General features: G+C 47.4%; 1 protein-coding gene across 2 annotated transcripts in view; it reads left to right on the top strand.

Annotated features, from left to right (window-relative positions):
- PMEPA1 (prostate transmembrane protein, androgen induced 1) overlaps positions 1-18,324 on the top strand; it is a 95,945-nt gene that overhangs the window by 67,192 nt on the left and 10,429 nt on the right. The window contains exons 1-2 of one of the 2 annotated variants that reach the window (XM_068263869.1): positions 11,529-11,556; positions 13,264-13,418. In XM_068263869.1, the coding sequence (XP_068119970.1) occupies positions 13,305-13,418 (114 nt within the window). In that variant the 5' untranslated portion in view covers positions 11,529-11,556; positions 13,264-13,304. Of the gene's footprint in view, positions 1-11,528; positions 11,557-13,263; positions 13,419-18,324 lie in introns of those variants that run through there. The other variant, XM_068263868.1, reaches the window with a different exon arrangement.

The raw sequence follows: 18,324 nt of genomic DNA, 5'->3' as shown, positions 1-18,324 counted from the left end.
ATACTGCCAGCGCACTCGCCCTACTGCTGCCTCCTGCTGTACTCCGAATACACCTCCTGATCCCAGAATACTGCCAGCGCACTCGCCCTACTGCTGCCTCCTGCTGTACTCCGAATACACCACCTGATCCCAGAAAACTGCCAGGGCACTTGCCCCTACTGCTGCCTCCTGCTGTACTCCGAATACACCTCCTGATCCAGAATACTGCCAGCTCACTCGCCCCACTGCTGCCTCCTGCTGTACTCCGAATATACCACCTGATCCCAGAATACTGCCAGGGCTCTCGCCCCACTGCTGCCTCCTGCTGTACTCCGAATACATCACCTGATCCCAGAAAACTGCCAGCGCACTCGCCCTACTGCTGCCTCCTGCTGTACTCTGAATACATCTCCTGATCCCAGAATACTGCCAGGGCACTCGCCCCACTGCTGCCTCCTGCTGTACTCTGAATATACCACCTGATCCCAGAATACTACCAGGGCACTCGCCCACTGCTGCCACCTGCTGTACTCCCTGTATTCTATGCAAATCTCCTACAGAGAGATTTTCTTTAGACAATTATATCATTTAGCTGTTGTTTAAAGTGAATCTGAGATAAACTCATTGCATAATTTAGTTCCTTTCATATAGTTTATAGGGCATTCCTCAAGAAAATACTTTTTCTTTGTTTTAATACTCTAATTCCCTGTAAACTAAACAAGCCTCACCCACAGTTCCTTTTGTGCCTTGGCGCAGTAGCAAGGGCTTATGGGAGCTTAGTCTGGGCAGGAGGAGGAGGAGGTTACTAGCCATAGATTTCAGAGGCAGAGGGGAGGAGGAGAGGGGACTGAATTTACACACAGGGAAGCTGATAGCATCTCCAGCCCTCAGCCTGTGACAGTGTGACAAACAGAACATGGCTACCCTCATTGTACCACAGGAATAAATAATCATAAACTTTTGAAGCTGTTTGCAGCTAGATATGCTGTGTAAACTATCTAAACTAACATTACTTGTTATAGTTAGTTTTTTTATCTCAGATCCGCTTTAAACGGATATTTTATCCATGAATGTGCAGTGTGCTGATCTTTGCTACCTCCAGTATGTATAGTATAAACTGTTACTCTTTGCCTATACTGATAGTAAACTAGCTGCAGTATGTGCAGATCTCAGCTACCTCCAGTGTATACAGTATAAGCTGTTACTTTTTGCCTGTACTGATAGTAAACTAGCTGTCGTGTGTGCTGCTTTCTGCTACCTCCAGTATGTACAGTATAAGCTGTTACCTTGTGCCTATACTGATAGTAAACTACCATAGCAGCAGTGTGTGCTGATCTCTGCTATGTCCAGTATATGCAGTATAAGCTGTTACTCTGTGTCTGTACTGACAGTAGACTAGCTGAAGTGTGTGCAGATCTCTGCTACCCCCAGTATGTACAGTATAAGCTGTTACTCTGTGCCTATACTGATAGTAAACTAGCTGCAGAGGGTGCTGATCCATGCAGCCTCCATTATGTACAGTATAAGCTGTTACTCTGGCTGTACCAATAGTAAACTAGCTGCAGTGTGTGCAGTTATATGCTACCTCCAGAATGTGCAGTATAAGCTGATACTCTGTGCCATCACTGATAGTAACTGATCTTTCCTACTCCTGATTATCTCTGTGCAGATCTTTCAAGTGCTAATTCAGGAAACATAAGGGAAATCAGGGTCAGTGATGAGTCATTTCTTCGTGTAAACGGCAGTGCGATGCAGATTCCTTAACAAGAGTAATACAGTTATGTTGCATTAGTAATTAATGCCTCATTTAAAGGGATACTGTAGGGGGGTCAGGGGAAAATGAGTTGAACTTACCCGGGGCTTCTAACGGTCCCCCGCAGACATCGTGTGTTGGCGCAGCCACTCACCGATGCTCTGGCCCCGCCTCCTGTTCACTTCTGGAATTTCAGACTTTAAAGTCTGAAAACCACTGCGCCTGCGTTGCCGTGTCCTCGATCCCGCTGATGTCATTAAGAGCGCACAGCGCAGGCCCAGTATGGTCTGTGTCTGCGCAGTACACTCCTGGTGACATCAGCGGGAGCGAGGACACGGGCGTGCAGGCGCAGTGGTTTTCTGACTTTAAAGTCAGAAATTCCAGAAGTGAACTGGAGGCGGGGCCGGAGCATCGGTGTCTGCGGGGGACCATTAGAAGCCCCGGGTAAGTTCAGCTCATTTTCCCCCAACCATCCCCCCCCCCCCCTCCCTTACAATATCCCTTTAAAGGGAAACTTTTACTTATATGACAACCTTATTCAGTTTTCTGTTATTTCTGATGATCCACCTGTTTCTAAATCGTCATTGAATTTTCCAATATTAGACAATTACATCTGTTTGCAGGATCTCTGCGCATCATTGAGGTGAAACACATGAACGTGAGAAATTTACAAGCAGTCAAAAAAAGACCTGATTATGCCCGATTTAATCGTCTTGGTTACAGTAACGGACAGTAACCATTGAGGTGCTCTACAAGGTTCAGAGTTCCATCAATATTCATTTCCCATGGTCCAAAAAAGGGAAGAGTAAGCATTAACCCATTGGCAGCTTCATAGGAATTATCTTGTTTGAGATAAGTGCACTGCTTCTGACCTCTGCAGAACTCTGTGTGCTCTAAATTCTAGGAATGTTTTGATGTCTCTCTGCTAGCAGAGGATGTAGAAACTGAAAGCAGAAGTCCTCTATTAGTGTCTTACACTGCCCCCTAGTGACAAGTGGCCATAAATACACAATACAGTACAAGGAAATGTAACAAATATGTGCTTAAAAAAAAAATTTGGCCTGGAGCATTTGCAAGCCTCTAAATAATGTGACTGCTAAAGGGTTAAGGAGAGGGTGAGAAATTAGAGGAGGCAAGAAGGGTAACAGTAAAGCACCATCAGATCATTGACCTGTCCGTTAAACAGATTTGCAATCAAATTATGCGATGTACTCTGTTTGGAGTACCATTGTTCAGAGACTCCCGTCTTTATGCAGGATCAATTTGTTGCATAGAGCAGGAGCCTTTAACACCTGCACTGATCTATTGACTGGCAGTAAATGCTGGCACTCCTATCTACCTGTTGTCCCTATATCAGAATGCTGCAGGGTGTCTTTGGTTTTATAATCTTTTGACTTTTTGTGTGTGTGTGTGTGGGGGGGGGGGGGGGGGGGTGAGGGTTTGGTTTTCTGAGGAAATAATTATTTTCTCTAAACACAGTTACAGATTACCCAGCAAACTCATGTTTAAACCAGGACTCCTGTGTAAGGGGCTACAAAGGACCAAAAAGCCCTCTTACTAAAATGCTATGCAAAACAGAGATGTGCTTTCTTAAAACAAAAGGTATTTGTGAAAATTCAGGTTGGATGGAGTATATGCGGTGTCCCACAAATCCATGCCATATACTGATGAGGACCAACCAGTCAGAAACAGTATGTATGCATGTAGGATTATTGTTCCTCTGTATATTTAACAAGCTGACACATCATTGCATTCCAGCGGCTCTGGAGGTGTGGCTAGTTTACAGGGACATCAAAGAGACTGTTCGCATATTCCGCAGTGATGCATTGTGGGAGACATCATATGCTCACTCCAACCTGAATAATCGCAAATATCATCTTCTGTATTTCAAGCATCCTCAAAAACCAGGCTAGGGATTATTTTTTGAGTAGGTCTTATTTCCTAGGAAACCAGCAAGCTGCTAATACCCGGCACTCTAGAAGGCTTGTCAGGAAGCAGTCTGGGACTGGCTAAAGGGTGCATACACACATCCAATTTTTCTTAATCAGCCAATTTTACCACCTCCGTGTACTAGGAGAGCTTACCTACACAATCTGCTCATAGTATTCAAAATCTGTTGGCCCTCAGACTACATGGAGGGGGTGAAATTGGCCAATCATTAGCCAATTAAAATTAGATTTGTGTACCAGATGTAAGCAATGGAGCTGGGTGGAAAATTTATGTTGGTCTGTAGTTTTACCAGTCAGTGAGTGAAGAAGGTAGAAAGTAACAGCAAGCGAGTCCTATTGTCACAGAAAGTGCAGCCATGTTGATGTTGTCGCCGTCTAAAGATACCAGAGATAAGCAAAGGTGCATGTAACAATAATGTGTGTTGCTGACACACACACACAACACGCACACACTGACTCCACAGACACACACACACCACATACCACAGACACACCACCCACACACATCACAAATTCAACACACAACACACATTCAACACACAACACACATTCAACACACAACACACATTCAACACACAACACACATTCAACACACAACACACATTCAACACACAACACACATTCAACACACATTCAACACACAACACACATTCAACACACAACACACATTCAACACACAACACACATTCAACACACAACACACATTCAACACACAACACACATTCAACACACAACACACATTCAACACACACACACATTCAACACACACACACATTCAACACACACACACATTCAACACACACACACATTCAACACACACACACATTCAACACACACACACATTCAACACACACACACATTCAACACACACACACATTCAACACACACACACACATTCAACACACACACACACATTCAACACACACACACACATTCAACACACACACACACATTCAACACACACACACACATTCAACACACACACACACATTCAACACACACACACACACACATTCAACACACACACCACATACCACAGACACACCACCCACACACATCACAAATTCAACACACAACACACATTCAACACACAACACACATTCAACACACAACACACATTCAACACACAACACACATTCAACACACAACACACATTCAACACACAACACACATTCAACACACATTCAACACACAACACACATTCAACACACAACACACATTCAACACACAACACACATTCAACACACAACACACATTCAACACACACACACATTCAACACACACACACATTCAACACACACACACATTCAACACACACACACATTCAACACACACACACATTCAACACACACACACATTCAACACACACACACACACATTCAACACACACACACACATTCAACACACACACACACATTCAACACACACACACACATTCAACACACACACACACATTCAACACACACACACACATTCAACACACACACACACATTCAACACACACACACACACACACACACACACATTCAACACACACACACACACACACACACATTCAACACACACACATTCAACACACACACACACACACACACACACACACACACACACACACACACACACACATTCAACACACACACATTCAACACACACACACACACATTCAACACACACACACACATTCAACACACACACACACACACATTCAACACACACACACACACACATTCAACACACACACACACACATTCAACACACACACACACACATTCAACACACACACACATTCAACACACACATTCAACACACACACACACATTCAACACACACACACACACATTCAACACACACACACACACACATTCAACACACACACACACACACACACACACACACACACATTCAACACACACACACGTAAGCAATGGAGCTGGGTGGAAAATTGATGTTGGTCTGTAGTTTTACCAGTCAGTGAGTGAAGAAGGTAGAAAGTAACAGCAAGCGAGTCCTATTGTCACAGAAAGTGCAGCCATGTTGATGTTGTCGCCGTCTAAAGATACCAGAGATAAGCAAAGGTGCATGTAACAATAATGTGTGTTGCTGACACACACACACAACACGCACACACTGACTCCACAGACACACACACACCACATACCACAGACACACCACCCACACACATCACACATTCAACACACAACACACATTCAACACACAACACACATTCAACACATTCAACACACAACACACATTCAACACACAACACACATTCAACACACAACACACATTCAACACACAACACACATTCAACACACAACACACATTCAACACACACACACATTCAACACACACACACATTCAACACACACACACATTCAACACACACACACATTCAACACACACACACATTCAACACACACACACATTCAACACACACACACATTCAACACACACACACACACATTCAACACACACACACACACATTCAACACACACACACACACACATTCAACACACACACACACACACATTCAACACACACACATTCAACACACACACATTCAACACACACACACACACATTCAACACACACACACACACACACATTCAACACACACACACACACACATTCAACACACACACACACACACACATATTCAACACACACACACACACATTCAACACACACACACACACATTCAACACACACACACATTCAACACACACATTCAACACACACACACACACATTCAACACACACACACACACACACACACACATTCAACACACACACACACACACACATTCAACACACACACACACACACACACACATTCAACACACACACACACACACACACATTCAACACACACACACACACACATTCAACACACACACACACACACACACATTCAACACACACACACACATTCAACACACACACACACATTCAACACACACACACACATTCAACACACACACACACATTCAACACACACACACACATTCAACACACACACACACATTCAACACACACACACACACACACACTCACACACCATACACACACACACCATACACACCATACACACACACACACACTGTATATACATATGCATTTTTGTTTACATTTTACCCAGAGTACCCACTTTCATGAGGTCTTGTTTTGGGACAGGTCAGGTGCGCTTAGGGCCCGTGCACATATGCAATTTTGATTGGCCAATTTTACCACCTCCATGTAGTATGAGGGGCCAACAGATTTTGAATGCTGTGAATAGATTGTGTAGGTAAGCTCTCATACTAAATGGAGGTGGTAAGATTGACCCATTGTTGGCCAATCAAAATTGGATGTGTGTACACACCCTTAGGAGGTGTGGATAAGTGACAGGAAGTAATCAGGCATTCAGGTGCGGACACACTCCGGCTAGAATTGCCTTGATTTCCCCTCCGCGTCTCTGGTTGCAGACAGCCGCAGCTAACGAGATTAGATTCTGTGATCTCAGTCTCTGTGATCGCCACGCTTGGCTGAGCAGCGATATACAAATGTTTACACTTTCCTGCCGTAGGGCGATGGGCCGGCATGAGATGGCATATTTTACCACGCGTCTATCTGTCCGACCATCGCTCCCGCTCTCCTCCTCATAGAACGGCGGCTGCTTGGAATTCAGAGAATTTTCCGCAGCCACACTGCGTCTCGCCCGGCCGCACGCCCTGATTGGTCAGAAGTTTCGCCTTAGCCTTCCAATGTCACTGTAGATTTTGGGTCAAAGGCAAATGCCTACTACGCGACCAGCGATTTTTAAATTTTTTTTTTCCATTTATTTATTTATTTTTTCCCTTGAGTAATGAACGATGATTTCTGCCATCTCGCAACGTGGTTACAGGCACGCAGTTACACTAACGGTGCTTAGCGCCATGCAGTGATAACCATCACGGCGGATTGGCTCTTTTAACCTTCTGCCGACCGCGTCACACCGATGGGCGTGGCCGCGGCGGCAGCCCCAGGTCCGCCTAACGCCAATTAACGGCGTAAAGTCCTGGGGCTCTGTTTAACTTTTGCAGGAGATCGAGCGCAGGCTGCGCGCGTATCTCCTGCTTGGGGGGCGGAGCTCCGCCCCGTCTTCAGGGAGACTGTTAGACAGCATGATCGCCGTCTATTTACACTGTGCAGCGCTGCACTGGGGACAGCCGTGTGACACGGCTGTCCCCCTGGGGGACGAGATTGATCGTCTCTCATAGGCAGAAGCCTATGACAGCCGATCGCAGTAATTGGCTGGCTGTGGGGAGGGAGGGAAGGGAGTTGAAGAAACAGTTTTTTTTTTTTAAAACACGTACAATAATATTTATTATAAAAAAAATAAACATGGGGGAAGCGATCAGACCCCACCAACAGAGAGCTCTGTTGGTGGGGAGAAAGGGGGGGGGGGTCACTTGTGTGCTGTGTTGTGCGGCCCTGCAGCTTGGCCTTAAAGCTGCAGTGGCCAATTTTACTAAAAATTGCGTGGCCACTAGGGGGTTTAGCCCTGCAGTCCTCAAGTGATTAAGAGAAACAGACGAAGCACCTTCATGTATTTTACCATATATATCAGTGGGAACATTAGAGAAAACGCCTACAATGCTTTCTGTTTCATTCTGCACTGCACAGCCTGCTTTTAATCAGCCCAGATAAAATCCCCAACTGAGCATTCAGTCTGGCTTTACTATGACTCAGCCATAATGATTCCTGAGCAGAGCCAGCAGAGGGCAGGCTTGAGCTTGAAAAGACACCAGAAAAGACTCGGCTATAAAGATTCCTGAGCAAAGCCAGACTGAATGCTCAGTTGGGGATTTTATCAGGGCTGATTAGAAGCAGGCTGTGCAGTGCAGAATGAAACAGAAAGCAGGGTAGGCGTTTTCTTTTATATTCCCACTGATGGATATGGTAAAATACATGAGGGTGCTTCGTCTCTGGTTCCCTTTAAGCTCCCCAACGACTCCCACATAAGGTACCGAGATTGATTGAAGTCTCCTTCTCGCCTGTCGTGTGCCGTCTCCTATACTCGCCGCTAGGAAGATGGGTCCGGAGCGCTCGTCGTCGAGAGAAGTCTCCTAGATCCATCTTCCTGGGCCGCGCGTATTCAGCTTTAGGGTTCATATAGCACACACGACTCCATGAATGCAGTTGCAATGTGGTTGAGTTTGCATGGAGATCTACTTCTACTAGTGATCTACTTCTTCTAGGGATCTACTTCTACTAGAGATCTACTTATACTAGTGCTACTTCTGCTCAACCCCTAATGCACGCATCGGTTGTGTATACTTGTGTGGTTAAAGCGGACCTGAACTCATAACTCCTTCAATGAATCTGCCGTGTCTACTTCCTGCTTTCGTGGAAGCAGACATAGGGTTAAAATCCTGTGCTTACAAATTAGCAGCTCTGCCGAGGACTTATGAGGTTCCTGAGCTGACACAGCCGAGAGATCAAATTACATTGGTCATTAGTCACAGATAAAGGGGAATTAGACCGGCTAAACTCTGTAAATACAGACATGGTGCGTTTCTCTGTTTTCATTCTGTCAAGTGTAAGAGTTCAGGTCATTTATACATTAAAAAATGTACAGTATTCATTACATTATTTTCACAAAAATGTATCTTTAAAATAGTATTATTAAAATAAAAAAATACTGTGCTTAAACTTGTGTTCTTATGACGCCTGTCACTTAAATATCCTGCTTCTGCGCTCCGCTATTGACGTCCTCGTGTCCCCAGGGCAGGCTGGCCCGCAGTGACTCCATCTTGTCCCGTGGAATGCTGGCGGCTAGCGTAATGATGTGCCTGGGCAGAGGGGGAGAGCTGTGCTGAACTTGCAGCGTCTGCTCCCAGGCTGTCTCGGCGATTGGGGAGGGAGGGTTCTCCTCCAGGCTGGATTGTACATTAAAGGAGTCTTTATGTGTCTGCCAGCTCGGAGTCTGTGAATCACTGGTCAGCCTGACAAGGGCAGGGCAATTACATGTGAATTGCACTCGGAGAGCAGCAAAGCGCAGCCACTGCCAAACACAGGAGAGCCCTTAATGACTCCCGCACCGTCCTACTGGGGCGCCTGCTGGCCGAATTAAAGGCGAATTGCAGCGGGCTGTCAGCCGGTTCAGAGCTTGAAGTGGATTTTGAAAGACCTTTACAGTAATCATTGGGAAGCAGGGAGGAGGTGTCCCCTCGCACAGCCGGGGAACTGCGGAGTACTGTTATCGGCTCTTACCATAGATGCGGGAAGTATGGCGACCTAAGGTTAACCCCGGTGTGCCTTATCATTGTATGGTCCTGCTAGTGGCCATCAGATTGGACGTAGTCACTAGAGATGGCCGGCGAGATGCTTTTAACTGTGCTAGACTTACAGTTCTACCAAAAATTGTATACAGCTTGGAATTGGCCAATCAAATGCAGTTCTTGACGATTCCGATTGGCCTGATTTGGTGTTGCATGAGTTTTGCATTCAATTTGAGTGAAAGACAGACCGGTTGTTGCATCTCATTGAACATCTGTATTAATCCCATCGCTGAATCCCATCCCTTGTTGCCTGCAGGCTGAAGGTTGCACATTGTGCACCCATGTCGAGCAGGTCAGCCCATCAGAAGTGCAGTTTTCCGTGTATGTTTGGAGCTAGATATTGGCTTTGTAGAGTCCTGTGCAGACCTGGTTTGGGGTTCCTGCAAGACCCATAAGCCTTCTAAAATCCTTCCAGGTATCAGTCTCACCCTGCCTTCCCTATGCACCCTGACCTACTTTGGGCCTGTACCCAACCCTGATCTACCCCGGGCCAAAGCCTAACCCTGACCTACCCCAGGCCTGTGCATAATCCCGGCCTGTGCCTAATTCTGACCTACCCTGGGCCTAACCTTGACCTACCCCGGGCCTAACCTTGACCTACCCCAGGCCTGTGCCTAATCCTGACCTGGCCTGTGCCTCACTCTGTCCTACTCTGGGCCTGTGCCTAACCCTGACCTATACAGGCCCGTGCCTAACCCTGACCTATACAGGCCCGTGCCTAACCCTGACCTATACAGGCCCGTGCCTAACCCTGACCTATACAGACCCGTGCCTAACCCTGACCTATACAGGCCCGTGCCTAACCCTGACCTATACAGGCCCGTGCCTAACCCTGACCTATACAGGCCCGTGCCTAACCCTGACCTATACAGGCCCGTGCCTAACCCTGACCTATACAGGCCCGTGCCTAACCCTGACCTATACAGGCCCGTGCCTAACCCTGACCTATACAGGCCCGTGCCTAACCCTGACCTATACAGGCCCGTGCCTAACCCTGACCTATACAGGCCCGTGCCTAACCCTGACCTATACAGGCCCGTGCCTAACCCTGACCTATACAGGCCCGTGCCTGACCCTGACCTATACAGGCCCGTGCCTGACCTATACAGGCCCGTGCCTGACCCTGACCTATACAGGCCCGTGCCTGAGCCTGACCTACCCCGGGCCCAAGCCTGACCTGTGCCTAATCCTGACCTACTCTGGGCATGAGCGTCACCCTGACCTACACTGTGTCCAATCCTAACCCTGATAATCTCCGAGCCTGTGCATTACCCTGATTTGCTCCAGACATATGCGTTATAGTGACACACACCATTCCTGTGCCTAACCCTGGATTCCCTCCAGCCTTTGTCTCGAACCACCCCCCTCTGCCTTTCACAAGCCTCCTTTATATGATTATTATATGAAAAATAAAACCTGATTATAACTCCAGCGACTGATATTGTGTTCAGGCCTGTGAAAGCAAATGGACCATTAGCTGTTGCTGTGGTAACACATCACTACCAGGGAGGAGGCTGGACAGATTACTTCCTCTTTCCTGGCAACTTCCTCTTTTCAGGCAATGCAATAACAGTAGGATCAACTGAGCTATATATATATATATATATATATATATATATATATATATATATATATATCTTTTTCTTTTTTCTTTTTTTTTTTATGTGTGTTTGGGAGGGCTGATAGACTATTCTACTATTCTAACCATTAATTATTGTACATATGACTACATTCAAGGATTTTCTAGCAGGAGTTGCATCCCACTATAACGAGTTGAAAATTTCGTTTTTTTTTTTTTTTTTTTTATTTTTTTTTTTTAACCCTTAAATCCAGAATAGGAGTTTAGGACCCCAGAAAGTGGCATAGATACATGAGTAGGCGCATCCCTTCACGTGCCCAGGCACGGGCTCTACACAAGAGCTTTTAAATGCCGCCTCTGTACACTTTGGCAACCAGTGCCTTTTTTTTCCTTTCTGTACCTGTTAATGATTAGCTGGGTTATCAGCAGCTCTCCCAGACACCTGTAATGTGCAAAGTATTGTTGGGGTTGGCACGGTTTCCATGTCTGGATATTACAACAAAGCTACTTAAAGGTCATGTTAACCCTCCAGCAATAAGCGGGCGCAGCCGACCTGGTCTTCTTCGCTGGTGTAAACCCTCTGATAAACAATAGGTTTCTTTTTAACGTATACCGGTACATGTTTTACTGACTTTTAGAAGAGTGGTAGCATTAAGCCTAATACACACCGTTCAGTTTTCTATCGGAGCGACCAGTGATCTGATAAGAAATTGCATCGTGTGTAGACATCCAAATTGTTACTGAACGATTTTACTATCAATCTTGCATAGATAAGTACCCAATATCGTTCGGAATCTGATCAGACCGGTTGGGAATTAGCTGATATGTCGATCTGACGATCTGATCTGACAGAAAATAGAGGAAGGAGCAGAGTCCTCCAGCAGAACAGAGTATATCAGGAGAGGAGGGTTAGAGGAAGGAGCAGAGTCCTCCAGCAGAACAGAGTATATCAGGAGAGGAGGGTTAGAGGAAGGAGCAGAGTCCTCCAGCAGCACAAAGTATATCAGGAGAGGAGGGTTAGTGGAAGGAGCAGAGTCCTCCAGCAGCACAGAGTATATCAGGAGAGAAGGGTTAGAGGAAGGAGCAGAGTCCTCCTGCAGAACAGAGTATATCAGGAGAGGAGGGTTAGAGGAAGGAGCAGAGTCCTCCAGCAGCACAAAGTATATCAGGAGAGGATGGTTAGTGGAAGGAGCAGAGTCCTCCAGCAGCACAGAGTATATCAGGAGAGGAGAGTTACTGGAAGGAGCAGAGTCCTCCAGCAGAGTATATTAGGAGAGGAGAGTTGGATAGAGGAAGGAGCAGAGTCCTCCAGGAGCATAGAGTATATCAGGAGAGGAGAGTTAGAGGAAGGAGCAGAGTCCTCCAGCAGCACAAAGTATATCAGGAGAGGAGAGTTAGATAGTGAAAGGACTCCTGCAGCTGCTCAGCAAGAGTAGAGCAATTGTTCATTCGGGTCGTTGTTTGCTTTCCTTGGGCAGCTCCAGTAGTTGTCTGTTGTTTTTGCAGTTGGTGAATTGTTACAAGTATGTGTCTGTAGAGGCAGCTGAAGGAATCTGTAGTGTGTTTATGTCACATGATCATGTCAGGGACTAATATGATGGGATCTATATATTTAATGTGTTGATATCCATGTTATGACACTGCTGTCAACTGTTTTTTGGCCGGCTGGTAACCCCACTGTTCTTCTCGTCTCATTACAGCGGAGCTGGAGTTTGTTCAGATAATCATCATCGTGGTGGTCATGATGGTGATGGTTGTGGTAATCACGTGTCTCCTAAACCACTACAAGCTTTCGGCACGGTCGTTCATCCACCGGCACAGCCAAGGGAGGAGACGAGAGGAGAACCTGTCTTCGGTAAGTGAGCTGCTTCTGACAACACAACTCTGCTATTGGGTTGAAAAGATGGACCATCCACTACAGATCAATTACTGTAAGCAAATTGGGAGTAAGCCTGGGCCGAAGGAGAGGCACAGCAAAGTTATTGACAGCGGAGACAGGCCGAGGTAAGGGCAGCAGAAGCTTAGGCTTAGGGGCAGGCAGCGGGTGCAGGGACAAAGAGGGGATAGGTAGTGGAGGCAGGGGCCAAAGGGCTAGCAGCGGAAGTAAGTGCAAGGCAGCAGGGGCCGGCAGAGACCAAGGGGGAGGCAGGGGCCTAGGGGTGGGTAGTGGAGTCACAGGCCGAGGGGCAGGCAGCGAAAGTAGGGATCAAGGGGGGGACTGGAGCCAAGGTGTGGGCAGGGCCGGCACTAGACTTCTTGCCGCCTGAGGCAAAATTAGAAAAAATCGCCGCCCCCCCCGTCCGTCCGTGGGGGGGGGGGGGCACTGAGCTGGAGGGGTAGCGGGCAGGAAGGGGGTATTGGTCCTAGCGGTGGGGAGGGGGGTCCACTTACAATGCAGTGGGCGGTGTTGCAGGAAGTGACGTCAGTGGAGCGCACGCTGGGACATGGAAAAGGTGAGTGATCCCCGCCCGTTGCCTCTTAATCATAGAGCTGGTACTTCACTTTTTAAAGCTGGAGGGAAGTGCAGATCGGGGGACCCAGGCGAGGGAGGGGGGGGGCCGACCCCCCCCTCCCCACCGCTAGGACCAATACCCCCTTTCTGCCCGCTACCCCTCCAGCTCGGCGGGTGGCCCCCCGCACCCATGGACAGGCGGGTGCCGCCCCCCAGATGTGCCGCCTGGGGCAAATGGTTTACCCCGCCTCATGAGCGGGCCGGCCCTGGGTGTGGGCAGCAGAGGCATTGGGTCCAAGTAAAGCAGCGGAGGCTGAGGGGCAGGTATCAGAGACTGGGGCCATAATGTAGGCAGCAGAAGTAAGGGCAGGCAGGGGCCTAGGGAGGGAGGGAGGCACAGACCAAGGGGTAGGCACCGGAGGATCCGGATTCATCCTCTGCTAATGAAGCACCTTCTCTAGTTGCTAGAAGTTTAGCAAGCTAGATTGTGCTGATTTTACCTGCGGTGGTTCGACAGCTGTTCATGTATTGAACCGACTGGCAGGAAGTGGGAGCGGGAACAATGAAGTGTACAGAGCAACATACGGTATCCTTGGCATCACCACAGATGAGAATGCAGCAGTTTATTTTGGTGGAGTAATACCGTGTCACCAGAGACCCTGAAACGCCAGATATTTTATTCCTGCTTTTGAATTTCACCTGTGTGCAGCCGCTCTGATGCATGGCTGAGAGATCCGCGAATACTTGACCCAGTATTGTCAGGGTAAACGCCTCAATACTTAGAGACCCTGTAACTAGGGCTGCTGAAATCCGGATCCGGGAGACACCCGGATAGTTGCTATCCGGATATCTCCCAGTAAATCTGTGCGGGGGGGGGGGGGGTCACGCTTACCTGTCTGACGTCTTCTTCATCCGTCCCTGGCGCCTCCCACAATGCGTTCCACCCGCATCACGTGACTACAAACACTTCCTCCTTCAACCCGGAAGGAGGAAGAGTTTGTAGTCACGTGACCGCCACATGGAATGCATAGTGGGAGGCGCCAGGGACGGACGAAGAAGACGTCAGACAGGTAAGCTTGACACCCCGCGGTGGGTAGCGGCGATCTGGAAGTACACGCAGCTAGCAAAGTGCTAGCTACGTGTACCAAAAAAAAATTATGCAAATCGGCCCAGCAGGGCCTGAGAAATCCTGCGCGGCATACCCTGACCTTAGGCCGGGCTTACCGCCAGGGAGGTTAAGTGAATATTGGTAAAAATTCATTCATGGGTCCCTGATCATTGACTTTAAGTTTTTGTAATATTGACAAATTCACCTCCAGTGTAAGCTGTTACTGATAGTAAACTAGCTGCAGTGTGTGCTGATTTCTGCTGAAAATCCATAGCGGCAGATGTGTTTCATTAACCATGCTGATCTGATCCGTTTTTCACGGAACCGTTCTTTTTTTTTTTTTTTACCCGTGCAGTGTGAACCAGGCTTTAGAAAGCTCTAGAAAATAAACAAACAAAAAACTTGAGCAAGCAGCACCACCTTGTGGTTAGCTAGAAAAATAACATCTGCTAACACAGTTTTAACTGAAGAATGATTTTATTAGATTAATACATATGGGTTGAAAGCCACTTAAAATATGTTCGGTGATGCAGAGAATTATACAGTAGAAAGGGGATGGTCAGTATAAGACCATTAATTATTCCGTCATTCTAGTGGACCTAAAAGATAAGCAACAGTATAACAACTTTTAAAGAAAAAAAATTAAACATCTAAAGGCAGCCATACTCTGGTCGATTGCCATCAGATCGACAAACAGATAGATCCCTCTCTGATCTAATCTGATCACAGAGGGATCTTCTGGCTGCCCATACATTGCACACAGATTTTGAATCGATTTCAGCATGAAATCGATTCACAATCTGTGTTGCTGCCGCAGCCCGCCGCTCCCAGCAATACATTACCTCTCCGCCGGTGCGAGTCCCCGCTGTTCCTTCTGTCCACGCTGGGCATCTTCTCTTTACTCCCTGTCATGTCCTGTGACCAGCAGAAGTTCGAACTGTAGAGGGCGCTCTACTGTTTGACCTTCCCCTGACTGGACAGGACAGAAAGTGCAGAGAAGATGGCCAGCCGGAGAAGGGACAGCGGGGACTTGCACCAGTGGAGAGGTAAGGTATTGCTGCCACTATGCTGCGTCGGTTATCGGCCAGTTGAACGCCACTAGCGCGGTCTCTACTATGTTATTTCACTAGCCCGGCCGCTACGATGTTACTTCACTAGCCCGGCCGCTACGATGTTACTTCACTAGCCCGGCCGCTACTATGTTACTTCACCAGCGCAGTTGCTACTATGTTACTTCACCAGTGCGGTCGCTTCTATGTTACTTCACTAGCGCGGTCGCTACTATGTTACTTCACCAGCGCAGTTGCTACTATGTTACTTCACCAGCGCGGTCGCTACTATGTTACTTCACCAGCGCAGTTGCTACTATGTTACTTCACCAGTGCGGTCGCTTCTATGTTACTTCACCAGCGCTGTTGCTACTATGTTACTTCACCAGTGCGGTCGCTTCTATGTTACTTCACCAGCGCAGTTGCTACTATGTTACTTCACTAGCGCGGCCGCTACTATGTTACTTCACTAGCGCGGTCGCTGCCATCTTACTTCACCAGCGCGGTTGCTACTATGTTACTTCACTAGCGCTGTTGCTACTATGTTACTTCACCAGTGTGGTCGCTACTATGTTAGTTCACTAGCGCAGTCACTACTATGTTACTTCACCAGCGCTGCCGCTACTATGTTACTTCACTAAAGCGGTCGCTACTATGTTACTTCACCAGCGCGGCCGCTACTATGTTACTTCACCAGTGTGGTCGCTACTATGTTACTTCACTAGCGCGGTCACTACTATGTTACTTCACCAGCGCAGCCGCTACTATGTTACTTCACTAGTGTGGTCGCTACTATGTTAGTTCACTAGCGCAGTCTCTACTATGTTACTTCACCAGCGCTGCCGCTACTATGTTACTTCACTAGTGTGGTCGCTACTATGTTAGTTCACTAGCGCAGTCACTACTATGTTACTTCACTAGCGCTGCCGCTACTATGTTACTTCACTAGCGCGGTCGCTACTATGTTATTTCACTAGCGCGGTCACTACTATGTTACTTCACCAGCGCTGCCGCTACTATGTTACTTCACTAATGCGGTCGCTACTATGTTACTTCACTAGCTCTGCCGCTACTATGTTACTTCACTAGCGCAGTTGCTGCTATGCTACTTCACCCGCGCAGTCGTTACTATGTTAGTTCACTATCGCTGTCACTACTATGTTACTTCACCAGCGCGGCTGCTACTATGTTACTTCACCAGCGCGGTCGCTACTATGTTACTTCACTAGCGCGGTCGCTACAATGTTAGTTCACTAGCGCAGTCTCTACTATGTTACTTCACCAGAGCTGCCGCTACTATGTTACTTCACTAGTGTGGTCGCTACTATGTTAGTTCACTAGCGCAGTCTCTACTATGTTACTTCACCAGCGCTGCCGCTACTATGTTACTTCACTAGTGTGGTCGCTACTATGTTAGTTTACTAGCGCAGTCACTACTATGTTACTTCACTAGCGCTGCCGCTACTATGTTACTTCACTAGCGCGGTCACTACTATGTTACTTCACCAGCGCTGCCGCTACTATGTTACTTCACTAATGCGGTCGCTACTATGTTACTTCACTAGCTCTGTCGCTACTATGTTACTTCACTAGCGCAGTTGCTGCTATGCTACTTCACCCGCGCAGTCGTTACTATGTTAGTTCACTATCGCTGTCACTACTATGTTACTTCACCAGCGCGGCTGCTACTATGTTACTTCACCAGCGCGGTCGCTACTATGTTACTTCACTAGCGCGGTCGCTACAATGTTACTTCACTAGCGCGGCCGCTACTATTTTACTTCACTAGCGCGGTCGCTACAATGTTACTTCACTAGCGCGGCCGCTACTATTTTACTTCACTGGCGCGGTCGCTACTATGTTACTTCACCAGCGCGGCTGCTACTATGTTACTTCACCAGCGCGGTCGCTACTATGTTACTTCACTAGCGCGGTCGCTACAATGTTACTTCACTAGCGCGGCCGCTACTATTTTACTTCACTGGCGCGGTCGCTACTATGTTACTTCACTGGCGCCATCGCTACTACTTTAACATGGTAGCGGCTGCGCTAGTGAAGTATTGATGTTACTTCACTAGCCCGGCCGCTACTATGTTACTTCACTAGCGCGGTCGCTACTATGTTACTTCACCAGCGCAGTTGCTACTATGTT

The sequence above is a fragment of the Hyperolius riggenbachi genome, chromosome 12, assembly GCF_040937935.1.
Source record: "Hyperolius riggenbachi isolate aHypRig1 chromosome 12, aHypRig1.pri, whole genome shotgun sequence".
In the NCBI taxonomy this organism is placed as follows: domain Eukaryota; kingdom Metazoa; phylum Chordata; class Amphibia; order Anura; family Hyperoliidae; genus Hyperolius; species Hyperolius riggenbachi.
Note: the sequence above shows the minus strand (reverse complement) of the source record. Positions and strands in the feature narration are given on the sequence as shown.